This window comes from Tyto alba, unplaced genomic scaffold (genome assembly GCF_018691265.1).
Source record: "Tyto alba isolate M040663 unplaced genomic scaffold, T.alba_DEE_v4.0 Super-Scaffold_18, whole genome shotgun sequence".
NCBI classification, from domain to species: domain Eukaryota; kingdom Metazoa; phylum Chordata; class Aves; order Strigiformes; family Tytonidae; genus Tyto; species Tyto alba.
The window spans coordinates 14,589,473-14,611,545 of NW_024881280.1; the positions used below are offsets into that span (position 1 = coordinate 14,589,473).

The 22,073-nt window shown below is 33.4% G+C and overlaps 1 protein-coding gene across 1 annotated transcript in view; it reads left to right on the top strand.

The window, feature by feature from the left end:
* The window catches only part of LOC104360805 (formin), a 148,933-nt gene that overhangs the window by 94,746 nt on the left and 32,114 nt on the right, over positions 1 to 22,073 (top strand). The window contains exon 13 of the mRNA XM_032984591.2: positions 6,292 to 6,384. Within this exon, the coding sequence (XP_032840482.2) occupies positions 6,292 to 6,384 (93 nt within the window). The remainder of the gene's footprint in view (positions 1 to 6,291; positions 6,385 to 22,073) is intronic.

Genomic DNA, 22,073 nt, shown 5'->3' on the forward strand with positions numbered 1-22,073 from the left:
ATGTTCAAAATTCTGTTAAACATAAAAGAAGCAACAAAAAAACCTTCATAAATCTTAAATCTGAAAGACAAACCCAGAATATCCAATCAAACTTGTGAGAATTGTGGAGATGTCTGACTTTCAGCTTCCATAAAACTCCATTAGAGCAGGTGAACTTTTCAAGGTGTTTTGTACGCTACTAATTCAATTATTTCACTTTCCACAGCTTAGGACATATCACCGAAATGTTTTTCTGTCTCATATGTGAGAGCTTGAGCACCTAAACAGATACTTGTTTCTGTGTGTCATGAGGAAAATGTATTTCAAACAGACAAAGAACGGACTGTTCAAAGCTTTTCTTACTAGCTATTATCTTCTGAAATGGCGTTTTAAGAAAAAATAATTATTGAGTGAAGAAAATAATTGTATATAGAAGCACATTTCTTCTAAATTAGCTGAAAATAACTTCATAGAACAGTAGCTATGCAAGCAATTAATGGGTTAGAATGGTGTATTTAAAGTGTGCTAACAGTTTTTTTGCATTAAATTGTTAACCTTTATTTAAGTCAAAAAAAACAAAGCTTGAGAATAGAGTACCTCCACAATTTGATCCTCTTCCACACTTTTCTCAGATACTTTTGTCTCAGAAAACCTCTCACCCCCCACTTCATGGCATGTCCCTCTCTATTTGTTTCAAAGACTTCTCTATCAGTCAACCCAGCTCTGGCTTGGGTGTTAGTGCTTGAACCTTTGTGTGTTGCCGTCAGTGAGATGAGTACTGATTATCAGTGTGTGTCCAAAAATGCAAATAAAATACTGTCTCTGAAACTTCTCTGGGTCAGTAGCGACATCACCACTTAACAGTTAGAAGTTGTCAAAATTCTTATACTGGACTCCGAAGGAATCAAGATAAATCTCTTCTGTACATTTATTTAAAATTCTATCTGAAAAGAAACATTTACTTCAAGTTTATAAATAAGCACAAGAGCTCCAGATGGCACAGATATAATGGATTGCAATAAAGCCAACATTCTTATGTGCATACCTGAAGTAAATATGTATCTAAGTTACGTGTAAAAACAAGACAATATAACCAAATTCTGCAAGTGTCCAATGACTAAACATGCACATGCTGTAACTTTTTTTTTTTTAACTTGGAAAATTGTTTGCAAGTAAGAAAATGTAATAAAGCAAAACCAAACAAACAAATCATGGGGAAATTGTATAGCACTTGAGGAATAATTGAAATTTATGCATTTTATCTGAAGTTAGATTCTTATTTGGGTATATAGGCCCAAGTAGCATAACAGGCTTCTGCACTGTAAAAAATCATGGATCCTCTCATACAGAAATTTGGGGTTATTTAGTGCTACATTGAATTCTTTTGTGGTATGGTTTCAAATCCCCTTTGAGACAGAAGAGGTAGGGGTTCTAAAAAAGAATTATCAAATAGTAACACTCTTGTCAAAGATAACCCTGCATTATAACAAGAAAATAAAATAGCAAGCCTGGCAGTATAACCTGCCCAGGCTCTGAGCAGACAACAGGAGGGGTGTGGTTTAGCAGCTTTCACAGTGGCATAACTCATGGGGGATGGTGTCAGTGACAGGTTTATAGGAATTCATGGTGTTGATACTTGGTTTCACTGTCAGGATGATTCCTGTAAATGCTACTGGTGGGTCTGGTGAGTAAATAGTTAGTAATTTACTGTTATCAACATTAAACTATTTCTGGTTTTGCGTTTACTTTAAAAATGGTGCTTAAAAAAATTGAAATCCTATTTGATTGACACTGAAATGCTCTTTACATGAAAGTTTGTTTATGGGCAGTGATTCTTTTGACAGATTTACAAGTGCCTGTGGAGTTTTAAAAGACTATTGCCCAATAGACATTAAGTGAGAGACATTCTATTTTGTAAATATTTTCACTTATATTGGGGATTTTTAAAGAACTTTTTGAGCCAAGTACTGCATTAAATCTGAAGACAGTGGCAAACTGATAATCAGCAGTTTCCAGCTTTGTTCTAATGTTTTGTTAATGGTTTCCATTTCTGTGGCCAAGATTTGCAGTGGTTGAAGCATGATGTACATCCAACAATTTCTAATGGCTTTCAAATACTATTGCACACTCTTATTTTCTCTTTTTTTTTTTTTTTTTTTTTTTGCAATAGCTCATTTAGAAATAAACAATTCTTAAAGTAGAATATAACATTTAATTTCACTAACATACAATACATACCAAGAAAATGAACCAAAAGTTTATTACAGTAATGGAGAATTTGCATCTGTTTGAACTCAATAATGCTGAAACAGGTTGTTTATGTTCTCAGATGATTATTTTGGAATGAGGTGGTGAGAGGCGTACATGTGGTGTGTTAGCTGTCAGATTCCTCAAAATTCCTTCAGATTCCTCAGAATTTCAGAATTTTTTCAGAATTAAACTTTTCTGAATTTGTTTCAAAGAAGCAATGCATAATAGGAACCTTTACCTCAGAGTCATTTTAATAAAAACTTGCTAAAATAATTTTGTTTTAGAAAGGAAAGGGTTTCTATTGTAGCGAATATGAGAACAAAACATATAAAATTCACTCAATGTTCATTTTTAGGAAAGAAAAACAGAGCAACTGATGGAACAGAACTTTTCAGGTTTTTTTTTTTTATGTAATGTTTGGCATGACTTGGTAATTTTTTTTTTTTTAAACAATATATTTAAAATAAATTTTTGAGTAAACAGAAAATAAAAAGAGCTTACATAACAGGAAATTCTATGAGTGTTAGTTACCAGAAACCTTTATATTATGGTGTGTAGAACTGAGGCAAGTCATACAGTTGTATGGTAGCCTTTCACCAGTATTACAAATCTAGGTTGACAAAGACCAGCTGACTTGAATATGTAGAATATCAGCTGTCATTATATTCAAAATCTTTGATTTAACCCTGACATTAAAACCTTTTTCCTCTTCCAAGTGTGTCTTTATTTGTATCTGATTTGCGATTCCTTTGAACACGCTTCCACCATTCTTTGCCATACCTATCCCCAAGCAAATTTGGTGATGTTCCAGAATTCTTCAGCCTAAATGATACACTTGTTTGGTGCTCCTAGCCATCATTTTCTTTTAGGTATTGGACAAGGAATTGTTATTCTGCATAGGACATTTCATTAAGAGAAGACTGAGACTGGAGAGATTTCAGCAGGAATGCAAAATTTTTTGAGACTGCAGTTCCACCTGAAGTTAATGACTGCCTTCAGCCAGTGACTCCATAACTATGTGATGTGTCTTATCTTTAACATTAACAAGTAAATAAATTCAGGTTTTATTCAAATATTTCATTGCAGTTGAATTGAAACAGAATTAGCTAACCTTCAGTTGACCAGATACATTTTATTTGTGTGTAGACCAAAAGTATAGGTTAAGTGAAATATAACCTAAATTCAGAGTCATTTAAAGGAAGGTTAGGCAGTATAAGACATTGCTTTTGTGATTAACAGATTTTCACTTCATCACTCTTCAGCTCAAAGCTGAAACTTTCTCAAAGCCTTTCGGTCTATTTTGGCAATTATCTGAAAGAACTTCAGGAAGTAAACAGATAGATTTTAGTTTTAGATAGATATCATCTAGGTAAATATCATCAGCAGAGAGAATCATCCAAAGGTTTCTTTTTAAGACTTTCCAATAATGTAAATTCTTAGAGTCTGCCAGCATTTACTTGACTTCTTTTGTCTCTTTCAGTTTCATTGTTTCAAGATGACATAAGCAATGCAAATTGATACCTATCTCATTTCATTTTATCTCATCTCAAACCTTTAGAGTTTTCATCAGCACCCCTGATTCACTTATTTTACGTTATGTCTCATTTGCTCTTCTCTTCTGTGCCTTTCTTCTTACTCTTCCTCTCCCCTCATGTCAAATGCTGATGTTCTTGTTAAGGATGTCCAGATTCTTCTTAAGAATTCACTACCCAAATCAGCTTTTTCTGTATACCTTGGTACTTCTTCTTGTCCATGTTTTCCTCTAGCTTTGTCATCTGATTAAGATTAATGTTGGTCATCTTCATCTAAAAAAAAAGACAAAAAGATATTGAAGGTGTTTTATATGTTCTTTTTCATTTAGAAGCAGTTAATCCTAGTCTCAGTCATTTAAATATTTACATGACAGCTTTTAAATCTTGTGTTATTAAAGCTTGTAGGAAGCATCTAGGAAGCTTTCAATACTCCAGACAATGCATTAGCAACACCATATGTTTGGGTAAAAAACTTTCTAGAGTATGTTAGAGTATATTTAGGTACTACTGTAGCTACAAGCTTATTATTATAATACATATTCATAGAAATCTAATTTTGTAATGATTTATACAAATTTATATAAGATTATTATAAAATAATTATTGGTTTTCAGTCGTTGCAACCTTAAATGATTGTAATAATCTTGTGCATTATATAGTCACCATGTACCAAATGCCCAATCATAAAATGTGTACTAATACTTTTATACTTTTGTCATTTTATATTTATCAAAATAATTTCTAAATATTGCCTTATGTGATTTTGTGTAGATTTGTTTAAACACAAAGAAGAAACACAAACCTGTAGCTGCTACTTTGTTCAAACTTTAGTCAGAAACTGAATAATACTGTCTCAGTTATTTTGCTAAATTTTTTCCTCTTGTGTCCGTGAATTTTTTCCTGTCTATGTCTATCTTCTTACAAAGTAAATGTTACAATTTGCTTGAATAGCTGTAGAAATCTCCTTCTAATTCTTTAAACATAAATGTTAGGTAAACATAAATTTCATTCAGTGTATGATAACAGTCATGGAAAGTTCAAATTTTGAATGGTAAGAGGCATATATCATAAGAAAATAATCTTTAAGAGTCATATAAACTTCCCTGATTTCTGATTTGTTTTGCTTAATTTAATAAATTAAAGACAGATAACTGAGCAGCTAATAAAAAACTTTTTTCCCAATCTGTTTAAATTAATGCTTCAGTCTGTCTGCTATCTGGCATGCAAACAAATATCCATTAACTTTACTCTGAACAGTTTCAAAGGTCTATCTTATGCTACAGGTTGCAAGACTAGTGATTAAAGATGAAGTTAGACTGTAGCCCAGGCCGTTTTACATGTGCTGTGGAGCTCCCCAATAATGTCATAGTTCACAACTTACATGAGTTGTGGAGGGATGCTAAATTAAAATACTCACTTAGGTGGGAATAGGTATCTTTTCAGCATTTTTTCTGTAACAACAACTGTATTTCTGATCTCAGTTAATTGAAAAGCTGTCTTTTTCAGTAAGTAATGGTGGTCCAAGAATATTATAGGCCCGCTACTAGTTGTACAATAAAATGTATGCATTGGTTTTCAACCTTCCATTGATTTTTTCACTGTACTGCAAACCTGCATTAATATGACATTTTGATTACAAATTCTCAACTTTCACAATTTTGTGTTAATTTTTGCTGGAGTAAGTTGAATTATGTAATGGTGGTAGCAATATGGTGTGAATATGTTTCATGCAGCCAAAGTGTAACTCTTTGGTTTAACTCTAAAATAAGTTTCCATCTAAATTTAGTTTCTTGGGAATGAAGAGTTATGGGGAAAAAAATCTTACAGTAGTTCATAAATTCAGTTGCTAAATGGAAGGTAACTGCATTTTTATTTCTAAGAGTCTCATTTCATCTTTAATGTGGAACTCTGGTATCTACAAAGTTTACTAGAAGTTCTAGGAATGTTAACATTCATTGTCAAATAATCTGGAGTTTTTAGAAATTGGCATGGCATCAGGTCTTAAAATAACACATTAAATAGTAAACAAATTGCAGTTAGATGTAAATTACCTTTTTTACAGACATCTACTATTTCATATCATGACCTGGCATTTGAATACTTACGTAAAGCTGAATTCCTTCATCTGTGTTAGGAAAAATGGTTGAGTATAGGATGCCTGGCATTGACTGATTAAAATCAGTCCAGATACATTCACCACAGAAACAAAGTTTAGAGCTTTAAATACCATCTAGAATTTGTGTGTGAGGCAAGCTGTGTTAGTGGCAAGTCTTAGCACACAGCTGGAGTTTTAGGGCAAAGTCATTACTAAAGACAAATTCAACTCTTTAAACACGTATAGAATTTGGTATGCTAGACGAGTATTGGTATTTTTTATTTAATGTAATTACTGGATTCCTTAGTGCTTGTTTATTTCCATTTCCTCTAAAGTATGTCTAGATGGCTAATTTCAATGTAGGCTTCTACAGTGTTGACATCTACTTCTGGTAGACGAATTATTCCACAACTGTCTCTTAACTTCTTTTTGTAGCTTCTGAAAAGCAGATGAAGTTAGTTTGCAGAGAGTCTTCTGAAGAGCATCTCCAGCCCTTTAAGGAGAAATTAGAGGAATTCTTCCAGAAAGGTAACCACATTTAAAAAAAAAAAAAAAAAAAAAAAAAAATTATTGGGAAATAGTGTAGTGGTTTACAAAGTTATACATAATGTAAGGTGCATTAAGTTATTGTTAATGTTGCCTCTTAAAATTCCTACTGTTATGGATTATGTTCTTAATGTGCGTTATATATGTTAAGAATAATGGTTACACAGATCTCAGACATCACTTCTCAAAGGTGATTGTTCCCTTGATCTCATCTATTTCCTCTTGATTATTTTCTGCTTTGTTTTTTATCATTATTTGTAGGCAAAGTGAAAAACATATTCATCATAGACCAAATTTATAAGAGAGTATATAAAGCTTCAAATTTGTAAAAGACAAGAGTGAAAAATACACTTCTAGAGAAAGTCCACAAATATACATGAAGTAATGGCATCTTTTATCAGTAATGTGGGTTTATGAACTGACTAATTCATATTTAAAGATTTTGTCTTGTGTGAGACAGAAATAGGCATAATGAAGTGATTTACCAGGGTAGAGTCTGGAGTCAACAGGGGTGAGATCCAAAGTACAATTTGATCATCAGTTCAAGACAACGTAAATGCGGGTTGTTGTGGAAAAGAGCAGTCCTGCTCTCCTGTTTTCCAGACATGTTCCCAGTCACCTACTTCTGCCAGCACCATTGTCTTTGGAGCTGTGCAAAACAGATAAGGGAATAGATTATTTTTTCCCTACAGGTTGTACGAGTACAGACTATTTGGGTAAACAGAGTAAGTGCTGCATTTCTGACCACTATGTTAAGAATTGTTAAGAATTAAATATTACCAAAGGGCTAGTTTTTAGCAGAGAAATCACGAACAGTTTAACAGTTTACTGCTTGAGAAGTCAAGTGAACTATCTGAATTTACTAATCCAGACAGAATGCTTACTATTAGTGATCACTCAGATTGTTGTAATAATTTATGAATTAGCTTGATCTTTTTTATAAACTCTGTCCTAATGTCATTTTAATAATTTTATTTCATGAAGCTATCTTATTAAATACTTCGATAAGTGAAAACAAGATGTTTTAAAAGTACCAGTCTCTTAAATTGTACTGTTAAATAAACTAGTGTTCCTCTTCACCCTTCTCGCAGGCTATGGAGCTGAATGGTTATATTTATTTGATATATTTTTTTAGTTGGAGGTATATTTGGACAGTATTAAATCTCTGCCACTGCAGGACAGTTGTATTGTCTTTTCAACTTATTCAGAAATTTTCACTTACAGTTTAATAATAACATCAAGATTGAGATAGTACTATATATATATTTGTACAGAACCATTATGATCTCCAACATGCTTCTTGATCTTGCTTGCCCAAAGTATTGTAACAGATCAATGTCATTGTATCTTGTAAAGAATAACTGATTCATTGTACTGTATGAATTACCCTGTTAGAGCAGCTCAGAAATTAAGTCTGTATTCTTTCCTCACTACTGGCCAGACATGAATCAGAGCAGAGCATTCAAAATGATAGACTCTGATATAAATCTGTACTGTAATTCAATTTTGCCCAGGTCTTGCCAAGACTGTTACCAAATGGTGTCTTCCACGAACTTATCACAGATTCTGTAATTCTCGTTACACCCTGGATCTCTTGAGGACTGCTGTGGTTAGTCCAGTAGGCATCTAACCACTACACAGCTGCTCGGTCATTCCCCCTTGCTGGGGTGGGAAAGAAGGTCTGAAGGGTAAAAGAGAAAACTCATGGGTTGAGATAAAGACAATTTAACAGGGAAAGCAAACGTTGCATGCACAAGCAAAGCAAAACAAGGAATTGATTCACCGCTTCCCATCAGCAGGCAGGTGCTTAGCCATCTCCAGGAAAGCTGGCCTCCATCACATGTAGCCACTACTTGGGAAGACAAACACCATAACTCTGAACTTCCCCCTTCCACCTCTTTCCCCAGATTTATTGCTGAGCACAATGTTACATGGTCTGGGTTATCCCTTTCATCCTTTCAGCCAGCTGCCCCAGCTGTGTGGCCCCTCCCAGCTCCTCATGCAACCCCACCCTACTTCCTGGGGATCAGCATTAGAAATAGCGAAGGCCTTGGTGCTGTGCAAGCACTGTTCAGCAACAGCTAAAACATGGGTGTGTTATCAACACTGTTTTCATCTCAGATCCAATACATAGCACCAGACAAGCTGCTATGGCGGTTAACTCCACCCCAGCTAAAGCCAGCAGAAGGAATAGGAAATGCGTATCACCACAGTCCCAACGATAAAGGCAACGCAATACCTGGTTTATACTGCAGAGATGAGCTACCCTATTTTCTGAGGAATGGAATATGATAAAAAAGACCTAGTTGATCTTGGAAGAAGATTAGTTCTACTTTACAGAAAATTGCAATTTAATTGTGCGTTTTCATTTCAAATAGAAAAAACACATTCCTCCAAACATTTGCCCTGTTTATGCCTATTGACGTGGAAATTCAGATAAATTTATCTTCGTCAGTATAACAGAAAATTTTATCCTTATTTTTGTGAATAATGTATATATTAAAAAAAAAAATGTTCCTGCATGGTGTTCTGCGACAATGAGTTCTTTACAGAAAGCATTAAATTTATTGGACACTTTTTAGTGTGTCAGGCATTTTGTATTCTAGAAAGAGCAAAAGCACATGGCTTGTCCACTTTTTTCTTATGTTGTCTTGGTCTCCTTTTACTTTATAATATTATGTATTATGATATCTAATCATACAAATTTAATTTTGTCTAATTTAACTTGTCATCTTTTGACATTTCTGTTTCCTCTACCTTTTTCTGAGATGAGTTGTCAGAAAGTTGTCAGATCCTATAATTATTGACCCTGTTTCTCCTTCAGTCAGCAGCCTGATTTGAATCTTTATAACTTGGTGGGTGATACTTTCTGTGGCACTGGAATGGAAATCCTTTAAAATTCAACACTGAAGATAGGTAAAAATAACACAGAAACACATACTGATTTATGGTACTAGATTACGCATTGGACAGATGTCAAGCTCAGAGGTTCAGTTTAGATAAGTGTCTGCAAACTCAGCTGCTTCTCTGAAATTAGGAGTTAACTGATAATACTGAGCATCCGTTAAGCATCTGCTTTCAGTTTTGTTTGTTTAAAAAAGAGTTGTGGCTGGTTTAAGCAAATGTAAGAAAAAATTGTCTGTTATCTTTCTGCCAACTCACAGCAAGTATCCAAAGCTCAGATGCTTTTCTGAAACTTCTGGCTTGAAAATGGGGCTGGAACTCATAGATACTCAGGTTTTTCTCACACGCACCATTTCCCATAATTTCTAGTGAATGCTAAATTAGAAATACTGTAAGAAAATCCATATTGATTTGCTTAAACTGAACTGTTTACATTTCCTAATTACAATTAATACCAATTAAATCTTATACTTGCTGTTTTGTAACAAAAAACACTGAGAGTGTTATGGAGACTGACATTCTAAAATGCTAGAGGGGATAAACTGTACTTCTGCTGATGTCAGTGCTGTTTTCTATAACTGGATTTAATGTAGTCTAGTGCCTTCAACAGGGAATTAGGTGCCAGAACCTTTAGGTTCTATTTCCAGTTTAGCTACTTGACATGTGATGCTAGAATAGTTGGTTAATCTCTTTTTCTGAGAGCATCTCACTTTTCTGGTACACAGAATGTTAAATAAAGATTCTTGCTATTTTTTGTAGTGAAAGATAATCTTTGTCAAGTACTTTGTGATTCTCACATGAAAGACATCATGTGTAAACTGCGTTAATACTTCATTAACTGTATTTGATATACCCATGCTTTTTGAAAAGGGATTAGATATTCTCAAAATGGAAATGCTCTTTAGTAGGTTTAGTTATATGCAACAAATTATATTAGTTTTACTATAATATGGAGACCTAATAATTACTGTAAATTAATATAGACACTGTTTTTCCAGTGGAATTACTGTATGTTTTGGTTTTTTCTTCCAGAGATATATTCATAATGTTTTCCATTTAAATTCCGACTATATGCAAAAAAACTTTGAAATCATGAAATTAATGATTGTCTTGGAATGTTTCTTAATTTATGACATTATTGCTCAGAATTGCTTAGAAGAAAATTCCTCTTTTGATAAGAAGCTACCTCACAAAAATGATCAGAACAGTTAGATGAACATGGGAAAGGTGCAAAATACTCTATTTTGAAAAGGAGAAAAGAAATAATTTGGTTACTGCATCTATGAAGCTCACTGTGAGGGGAAGCTGGCCAGTAGCCATTGGTGTTAGTTTTTCATGACATTTTTTATTCTCCTTGTGCATTCTCTCAAGAGTAATCTAAACCATAATGTAAATGACATACAGGAGTAGGCAATTAGCTGTAAAAAAATTTATTTCTTATTTTGCAGCTTGACTATTTCATATTGTTTGTCAGTGTTAATAAATGTGGAAATACATAGCACAGATTCATGCAGGATCTTGCAAAATCTGGTCCCAAATTCCCCTTCATTGGTTCCAGGTCAGAAAGTACGTAAAAAGTTTAATCTGGGCTTGATTTCCTCCCTCATATACTGGAATGTGCAAATCAAAAAGTCCTATGCTTCACTCCAGTTAGCATAGGAAGAGCATAGCTGCCTCTCTTAGTTTCTCTAAGAATAAAGCATCTTGACGATGAAGACTGTGCTATTGAAGGAATTCATTTAGTTTACAGCAGAGTCTGGGAAGCAAATAGTCTGATGTCCAGACAGAACAGTTGTTGAAAATCATTAATAGTGGAAAGCAAAGCTATTTGGGAAAGGCACATGAAACACTGAAGTGTCCAAGGTAACAAGCAAGATGGATAGAGAAGCATTTGTCAATTAGGGTAGATCTGTTAAGTAAAAAAAATTGTCCCGCATTTAGAATTCTAGCATAGCACTTAAGAGACATTGGTTAAGTTAACTGCTTTGCTGTAACTGCTGTATGTCTTATACTGTGTAAAAGATCAACACTGTGGAGCAGTCATGGGACTGTACAATAGAAAAATAGTCATAGACCAAGCTACTCACTACAACATTACGTCAGGAGGTAATGCATTTTTCAGGCAAGTTTAGCAACCACATGGAAGATGTCAGTACATCTGATTTTAACTGCTGAGTGATTTCTTCTTAATAACTTTAACCAGGCTGCAGTAGCTACCTGGGCATGCATCCAGCCTGTTGCACTTTTTAATGCATTTCTGGTGCAGAACAGAAGCTTTGATCCACATTTCCTCATTTGCCTGTTGGAATGCACCACAGAGGATTGTTGAGGTAGTTTAGTGGGAAAGAAAATAGGAAATAAATTCTATTAAGGCTAGCCCCCTTCAACTGTATGTTAACTGCATTTCTGTTTTATATTGTTCTTGGGGGAATTTTACCAAAAAATTAAGAGATGTCGTGAAAAAACAGCATCCAAATGTACTATCCAGAACCTCGGATCAAAACAACCCCACTTTGACATGAGAATAGGGAGGATAAACAGGTGGACTTGTGTGGTTCCGTAACACACCTGGATGCCTAAAAAGGCAGAGAGATAGCTCCTGGCCTTTTCAAATGTGTGAAGCAATTTCACGTTAATTGTTTGATCTAGGTTACTGCAAATACATAAAGAATGATTACTTCCTTTCTTATTCATGTCTCCATGCCTTCATACCTATCAGTTCTACCTTCATAACTTTATTTCTAGAAAAGTAATTTCTCATGTTTACATAACAAATTCTCACTGGATACTGTGATTCTGTATTTTCTTACAAATTTGTTCAGCAGTAAGAAGATGGAATGCTGAATCTTTATTTGGAACCACTGGGTTTTAGATCACAGCGTTCTTAAGTGAAACCTCATTGAAGTATATTTGCCTTCTTCTAACCAAATAATTGAAACCATAAATCACTTAGATCTTTATTTCAAGCTAACATCCAGGAAGATATTTTTATTTTGGTTTTCATTCATAATATCCCTACTCAAATAATTTTATTACCACATTACTTATTACCATCTTAAATATATTTTCAACCAACTTTACTTGTTTCCATTTTCTCCCTCAACAGTACATAAAATACCATCTTATAATAGCTTTCACATAAGAAATTTATGCCACTAACTTTTCCCTAGCTCTAGCTGGTATATTTCAGCTCGCAGACTTTCAGTTTCTTGTTGATTATTTCCTACTTGTTCCTGAGTATATAAATATTCCATTTTAACTGTAATTCTTGTGCTACAGGTGCTCATGCATGGTGATTTATTCTCTTCATCTAATAGCACCTGTTGTATTAACCCAGGGAAAGCAACCTTCCTTAGTTTATAGCCCCATACATATTATGAGTGTAGGAGGATGGTAGTATAATTTCTTATATTACAGAAAAAAATTTTTTTCTGCTCAAAACTTTTTTTTTCAATCAATGTAGTCTATGAAGTATAAAGCAGGATTCTAACATCATTTAGTAGTAGTGAATCAGAAGTCAAGAAGACTCCAAGACACTATTATCAGTGCCATTTTCACAATACAATAATATTTCTTATTTCTCGCTTCCTGTCAACAGGACATACTTTTTTAAATTTTAGTAGAGTCAAAGATTAGAAAGAAATTTACATTGGCACTTATAACATTATTTTGTTGTTTTTAAAACAGACAAAGAGATTATGTTTTATGTCCTTATTCATAAGATTTTGGTAGAGCTTGCCTGTAATGACATCCCAAAATATCAGAATACCCTGAGAAATATTTAAAATTCTTGCTTCTCTGCAAGAAAAATAGTGCTTTTCTCCCCGAGAAGAATATTACCAGAAAGAAAGAAAAATATTCTAAAACTGTATATGACACTAAGTCACATACTTTTCTTCCCACTAGTGTTGTACTTCTCTACCTTAGTCTACATATCAGCTAATGGTACTTGTGTCCCATTTTATTTGTAAAGCTCTTGAATGTTTTAATGCTGAATAAGTGAAGCAAGAAAATCAATAATTTTTAAGAGCACTGAATTTCAGTAACAGCTGCCTTTTAAAATACAGTCTGTAAACAGCAGCAGCAGAGCAATATCATTTACAAGGATCTAACAGTTGTCCTGATTTTGTTACCTGCAGTTATGAAGCTGCTTCTGTCAACCAAAAAACATATCTCTGTAAAGATAACCAGTTGTACAAGACATCAGACTCTTGCAGATTCTGTGGCTAACCAGTGTGCGTATCAAGTACTGATTCTTCCTTTTGTGAATAAACTGTACAAATATGAAGACTTAACTTCAAAGCTTTATTTTCTGTTCTACTTATCATAACTCTTTTTTTCCCTTCATTTGTTTTCACTGAGATGTTTTATTATCTCTGCCACACATATGCAGTTCTCACATTAAACAGTGTGGGAGGATATTTATGTCCAGTGTCAAACATGAAAAATATGTCATACTTCCTTGCAGTGATAATGTTTGCTTAAAACTTTTTATCCTTCCCAGCAATGACATTACAGACCAGGCAAAGTTTGTGTTTAGATCTGGAGCACTGTTTTATATGCCAGCACCAGAATTACTTTAATCTTTCAAACTGTTTGTGACAGTCATAACTGTTTTCATCACTCAAAGATTGTTGTATTTAAACAGATGAAAGAGTGATTTACATAAATTGGCATGAGTTTGCAAAGCACAGAACCTTATTGGTGTGGTACTCTGAGATTGTATAGTTAGACAATAGCCTCAGTCCATAAGATACCAAATAAGGTGTCCTGGAATGTGATTGCATCCATATGCCTCTAACTAATGCAATATTGACAGTGAGCTGATTCAAAGAACAAGGATTTGCTCTGAAATGAATGTTTTCTCCTACACTACCAGAAGAATTACCAGCATCAAAGTCCTGAAAATGGATGTTAATTAAAAGTATGACTTTTCAGGAAACTTTCAATTGAATATTTTTGAAACAGATGTACATCAAATTGCTATAATAATTTCCACTCTATCATGACTTACTATAAAAATTGGATGGTTAAACTCCGTTAGAATTTGTAATATGAATGTAATTTAGAAGGACTTGTAATTAAAAATGCAGTGTCATACTCTCTTAGAAGACAAGGAAAGAATCTCAGAGACAACAGTTCATTCCAGCTTCTTTTCAATTTGATTGTGTTATAGTGAGTTACCATGGCTTCTGCAAAGTCACTGGCATTTCATGACAGAGAAGGATTTCCTATTAATAGCAAGAGGGTGATGTAATGAATGTTAGTGTTGATACCTTTGATTTAAAACAAAAAAATTATGTATATGATTGCTATAAAATCTTTACCTAGAATTACTGATATTTTTAGTATAATTACTGTCAGCTGTCTAGAGTCTATCATTCTCTGTAAATTCTCACCAAAACCTTTATTTTCTGTTTCTTCCAGTGCCTATATGATAGGCTTATAAGTAAACAGAACCATAGGTTATATGTGTTGTTTTTTCACAGGGATCCTATTGGATTATTCTTTTAGTTCAGCTGTTTTCTTCTTCTTTATTGTATTAATATGAATTTCCTGCACTATTTCCTATTTATCTGCTTATCTCCTTGTGTCATTATTCTCTGTACTGGAGGCAACGCCACTAGCATGCAGTTTCTCTGAATTTGCTCTGCTATTGACATCCTTGTCTTGCCCGGTTTGTGCTGATACTCAAAGTCCATGAACTAATAGAGTTTAAATCCCTGTCAAAGCTTTCCTTGGTAGGAAATCAGGATTCTCACAGATTCATTACTTCAGATTATATATCCTATGAGCAAGTGCTTACATATATGGAAAATATTACTGCAAGGAAAGAGCAGAGTCAAGTACTGGAAAGGACTGGGTAGAAAATATTAATGCACTTAAACAATGAAAGGCCCAAGCACACTTGCCCTCAAAAGACTTTAATACCTGCCATCACACTGGTCACTCTCACCTTTTTTTGTCCCCTGTATTCTGTAATTTCACACCACAGTTTTTGCATTAACCTTGGAAATACCCTTCACTGCTACCATAATAAAAACTCATTATGACAATAACATGCTTAATTTGATACACTTTTATGTAGAATTTCTCTGTAGACTTTCGTAACTTTGGTATGTTGGTCATTTTTCTCAATTATGTTTTGTACCCGTGCAAACACATGAATATCCTGTTTTACTGCTTTTGAGCATGATTGATAAAAATACTAGATGCTGAAAGTTTCAGCAGGAAATGGGAGCTCTCTGAATTAGGTTCCATTATGGTGTAAACTATTTTCCTGTTTTAAGCAATAATAACAGGTAAAACCTGTATGCCAGACAGAAAGTAGCCATCAGAAGGAAGCTTCTTTCTAAGAAAAAAAGCTAAATAAATTTGACACCCAAACTTATTGAATAGAATGTATCAGGACCATTTGTTTTAAGAATAAAAATAAAAATTGCAATGTTCATGGGGAAATTCTTAGAAATTTGAAGCTAGTTAAAAGCACCAGGTTGCTACTAAGGTCTCAAAATTGGAGAATGACAAAGTAAAAACATATGGATGATACAGTGTTGTAAGATTACAGCTGTGATAAAAGACAGACTTCTCCTAAATGTAAGTCTTATTTCAGGTCATCATTCAACTTCTCCTGCAATTTTTTCTGTTATACCTTTATGCTTTAATACTTCAGAAGCCAGGGCAAGATATTAAAAAATGTACCTTTGTCCTGCAAAGAGCCATTACAGTGCTGCTTTGTGAACACCCTGACAGAGGTGGAGAAATCAGTGTTATTTCTCTCAAGAGATGTATGTATGGAATTGATTGGAACAGTACTTCTTTCATGGATGTAAATCAACTCAAACTTTTTAGCATCAGGATTTTTCAGCTATCTAAAGTTTGTCCCAAGTCAGCTATTTTGAAAGTGTCTAAAAAGTATTTCATAAAGGACTTATTTTCAACTACTGTATAGCATATTTTAGGCTATAATTATTTGTACAAAGCATGTGAATAAAGTCTTTCTTCTTGAGAATGCCTTACAACCTGAAAATTCCCTCCACAAAGTGTTGCCATCTCTGGAATGCAACGTGGTATTAGAGAGGGTCCTAGTGCCCTACGACAGGCAGGGATACCTGACTAGATGCAACAGTGTATCTTCTGTGGCCAATGAGAAAACTTTAAATGTTAAAGAATATAATGCTAAAAGGAAAAACTGCCTTATTAAATGTATTTGGTTTGATTGTCTATAGAGTTATAGATACAGTTTATCAGTAAATGTTTATAATGTGTTTCTGTACCTTGAGATTTGCACAAAGGGCCTGACACAGCCTTGACTTAGAGTTGAATGGGAGTTGGATAAGGCATATTTATGTTCAAGATTATTTAAGCTTTCCACATCAGGGATTCTTTCCTTACATGTAATTGGGCAGTTCTAGGACAGAGAATCCCCAAGCTTAATTAGGAGAGCTGACTCTACATTTCTGATGGAAATAATGGTAGGGGAACTTTGACTTTCCTGCCTTTTAAATGCCAGTCATTTTTCATTTTAAAATAATTTGATATTGGGTTGGTTTTGATGTAAATGAAATAAATTGTCTCAAGGTTTAAAATTTCTTTTCAAATTAAAAAAAAAAAACCACACACACAAAGATTTATAACATTTCCAAAAATGTTATAAAATAAGTTGTCCTATTAAATATTTGATGTAAAGAATAACCTGCCTTTATAGATACAGATGCATCAAATTCCAAAGTGCATTACTACTTTTATTCTGCATATATTTTTTTAAGTCCATTCAAGACTTTCTTGTTCTACTTGAGAAAAAAACAGGAATTAAGCTCATTATGACTGGCTTATTACATCAGAATTAATTTAGATACAAATTATATTAGTATGGTTTGTGTTAATTATCATTCTCAGAAATAGTTTTTTTGGTTTTTAATAGGTAAGATCAAATCAAAATGGTAGTCAAATAAAACTTCAACTATGACTACAATTTATTTAACTCTTCTACTAATAAGTCAGTTGGAATTGCCTCCATATTTTATGATTTCTGTTAAATGTTCATTATCTTATATTTCTATTCTTCTCTCTGCCTTTTGCATGGACCTAGTATTATTACTGAGTAAAAGCCATTTCCAAGAGATAGGAGGTACCTCATGGACAATAAGGTAATAATAAAGGCCCAGAGGTACAGGGAGCAGAAAGTCTGCAGTCATGGGCTTGGCTGCTGCACTCATATTCCCTGGTCTTGCTATGTAATACTTGTATTCTTTCCTCTTACTTGAGGATAAACGTGAACAACTAAAAATGCTTACATCCACTGTGTGTGCGGGGGGGGGGGGGAAATACAGATACTCTCAGCATAGAGTTCAACAGAAAATAAGCAAGCTATAAAAAAACAAAATAGATCGAGTAGATGGAATAATAATTCTTGTTATTTTCCCAGTCATAAAATAAGCTAACGAGATTTTTTTCTTTTGTATACACTCTCATTTCTGTCATCATGGTAGTATCAGAGTACTTGCTAGGAATGAATTAAATGGCCTGACTAATGTGTCACATATGCTTTACTTTTCCCATCATCCTTTCCCTATAAGAAGAATAGCTTTTTGTTTAGAAATTTAGATATAATTTTTAAAAATATATTCTTCTATGTGTTTATCACAAAGGCAAGCTCAGAAAAACTGGATGCATTGTACTTGGTTACAGTTTGATGTTTCTTGTAAAAACATAGATTAAAAGGATCCTAACAAAATACTTTTAGAAAGTTAGTATGTATTTTGTTTGTGGCAAGAAGGAAAAATATTGCAGGCCCAAATTTGCCTCTTTCTTACGTTTTGTTTCAAGTTACAGGCCTGTCAAACTAGTAGCTATATAAATTTTCCTGCATAAAACTAAGTTGTAGAAGAACTTTGAGTTAAAAACAAGAATTAAATACATTGGTAGTTTGAAATCTTTTGACAAATATTTGTGATTTTGTAGAGGAAATTACTACATTTTTGTTTGGGAAATTATTGAATCTATATTATGTTATATATATATATTTCTCAAGCTGAATCTTAGGCTTTCTTACTGAATAAGAATCTTTATAAACAGGAAGATAGTTGGTTAAAAATTCAGGGTTGAAAGACTTTCTCTTTTGTATGAGGCATACATTGTTTTTTCTTAAAGAAGATCCTGCTAGGTGTTCTCCAAATTCAGTTTTGATTCAGTTATGATGAAGGCTAAAACATTGACCTTTAGAGGCCAAACTATATCAGGTTCAGTCATGATAACAGATAAATGTGAAGAAGTTTGCTATATACCTTGTTATACCTGATCTGTAGTTGTATGAGAAATTTTTGAAACAAGAAGTGTTGATTTTGGCACATTTCACATCACTAAAATGCAGTTATGGATGCTAAAAAAAAAAAATAAAAATAGGCAAAATCTACCTTATTATTTCACCTTACTTTTAAATGTGAATAACTGATATCAATACTTAGGTTTAATTTTATTTTCACTTTATTCTGATTTACCCTTAATTTTGGGTAGCTGTGTATTTGAAAATGAGTTTGGGCTTGGAATTCTCATCCCCCATCCTGTCTTTATGGCTGAACAAAAAGGGGAAGGTGACTGTCATACTTCCAAGCAGCACATTTTTAGAAGGTCAGAATGATTAGATTCGTTCTCAATAATGTAGTTTTTCTGTTCATGCTTTTTATTGACAGTCTTTGTTTCTTAAAGAGCCTTCATTGCTTTTTTTATTTAAACAGAAACGTAGCAAAGAAACAGATGTGTCCCATATAAAATATGCAATAAATCTTGTCTCACAAATTCTTTGCTCTGAACTTTCTGACAGAAACTGTCAAATATCCACTTTAATTCTAGTATAAAATGTTCACTTTGTGTCATGGCGCCAACCACCATATGCTGGAATAAAGTCAGTAACCAGCAATAAAAAAAGGCAACATACGCACCTTTGAAACAGTACAAGCAATCAACAGTGAGAAAGGTCTATATAAATCTATGGAGAATTAATCTCAGCTTTGCCACTATCCTGCTGTGCATTTACAATGAGACTTTGCTCTCGACCACCAGAAGTGGCTTACTTTGCAGGAGGAGTGTATCCTAATGAGGGGAAAATGTATTGAAAACAAAGCAGCAGCTTTTAACCCCCTACCCTCATCCTTTGGATCACCTAGAAGAGCATGTCCTAGTGTGTTCAAACATGTGGGGCCACTACACATCACGTATTGCTGTACTTTAGCTGATCATGTGAAACCAATCTTGACTGAGCTCAATCAGCAGAAATTACTTTAGCTTCATAAATCATTGTTATCATTCCACAGGAGGAGGCAATGCTATGGCTTTTCCCTCCTAAAAGTTTTCAGACCACAAATTTCACAAGCTTTTCTGAAATTAGTTTATTTCTATTTGTATAATTATTCACTCTTTACCTTCAGGATTAGCAGTTGGTTCACCATCGAACTAACTTTTTTTTTTATTTTATTATCTTTCTCATGTTTTTGAGAAGATCTCCTGCCTCTTATTGGTTTTAATAATCATTCAACTATTTAAAAGTATTGTCCTTGGTATAAAAATGTGCTGATCCTTCACGTTTTCACTTCTGCTTACAACAGGAGATTGTCGTTACAGATAATCTGGATAGTTAGTTTTTCCAAACATAGAACAGATTGGATTTAACCTTTTTCTTTTTGAAAGGATTAGAACTAATTTTTCAGTTCCATAAACTGTTTAGATACATTTAGTCATCTCAAAGATTAATCTTGGAATTAGACCTCAACATTATAAGAGTTTGTTGAAAAGAAATTAGAATTAGAATATGTTTCTATAGTGTGTTTAAGTACTAATAGGCTTTAAAAAATATTTATTCTCTGCAACCTCAAGTGTGGGAGAATAAGAGATTAATGGCTTGATTGAATTTTAACAGAAAGCAGTTTCAAATAATTTCATTAGAATAAATTGAAAAAATATAATGCTAAATCTTGTTTTGTAATTAATAACTTCAGAACACAGGAAAGTAAAACTAATGTTAGTCCTAATTTTAATGAAACAATTACCTTCTTGTGTAGAAGCTAACTGAAAAAATGGCTTTAATTTAAAAATCTACTCTTACAGAATGCAATAGAAGCATTGTACTAAGAAATGTATGCTTTAAGAAATAAAGGGCTTTATGAAAATATAATTTTTTTTTCATAGTTAGTTCTAATGTTCTGGTAAAATGACCTTCAACACTTTTTCTGGCACATTTATAGACAGCATTATCACTTTTAAAAGAAAACATAATTTCCTAGGCTTTTTATTACCTATGATAATAAACACTTTCTTTGAACATGTTGCTTGAGTGTGTTCTGCTGGTGTTGTGTGCCTCTGTGTGTGTACAAATGTCTACAATTTGTTATGATTTGCTAACATTAAAAATACTGGCTTTTATAATGTTTAACAATTTCTGTATGGTATATGTTAATTAATTAGTCCTTGTCCAGTACATAAGATACAGGTTGGTAAATAATATTCCTGATTACTTGTTGGGAAACTTTTTTGTTAAGCAGCTTTCCAAGACTGCACAAAAACTCTTTGTACGTTGGAAACATTTGTACATTTTCATCATTGGATGTGGGTTTCTTAGTTAAAAACAATTTTTGTACCACTGCAAAGGAAAATAAACTTGTAAGGACTGTTTCAGGAAAACATGATTAAGACCTCATGGCAGCAAGTGTTCTGAAGATTGTTTTGAAAGGGCTTAGGATGTCTATACCAGTATTTAAACCATCTTAAAAAAAGAAAAAAAATCATAGCCAAATCCTGTAATCAAAATGTGATATTTTCTAATTTAGAGAAGAGGTAAAGGAAACAAGGCTTATGTGATCACACTGCCTGTTGATTGTTCCCCTGCACTAATTTTTAATGCATTGGCCAATTTTGACCAAATGTGACAGAGTTAGAGATCCTAAGATATTAAGCTCCTAAAATCTCAATAAAAATATGTGGCTAAATAGACAAGAGTGACCCTATTAGCCTTCCAGGGAGAGAAAGGCTGTATCATGAACTCAACCCTTAATTAAACATTAATGAATCCATCTGGGAACTAACTAAAATACAGATCCATGATAGGCCAAGTTTCATTGATTCCATTGCTCCCAGACCTTCTTGCTTAACTGATACCATAGAAGAAAGATCTCTTGATGGGCGTGGGATTGTTTATTTTGGGGATTTTTTGCATTCTAATATACTGACGTAGAAAACTATATTAGACATACAATGAAATATTTACATGTAGTTTCCATGCTGTCTGTTGAATTCCATGAGTTCATAAAGCCTACCAGTTAGAAGTTAGTAACTAGCTAAAGAAAGTTAATCAAGTAATACATATTAGAAAAAATAGTTGCTAGGAATCTATACATAGAACACTTAAGGTTTTTTATTATTTCTGAAGTACAAAACTTTTATAAGACAAAAAACTCCTGCATGAGAATGGTGGACTGTAGCCAGGTGAAATAATTTGCAGTCATATTAAGTATTTATTTTTCAAATTTGAAATCGAATACAATACAATGAAAAACAAAATAGATTGGAAAATGTTTTACGCTCTATGTATTCTCTCCTATTTGCTATGTTTACATGTGAAGTCAATTCTTAAGTAATAAGAATTCTTTTGTATAGAACTAAAATAGAAGTAATATTATTTACCAAAAGACAGTTCTATTAAAAGCAACTCAATATAATAATGTGGAAATAGCAGAAAATTCAGGTTTTATGTACAACTCTAGATAGATTTTTCT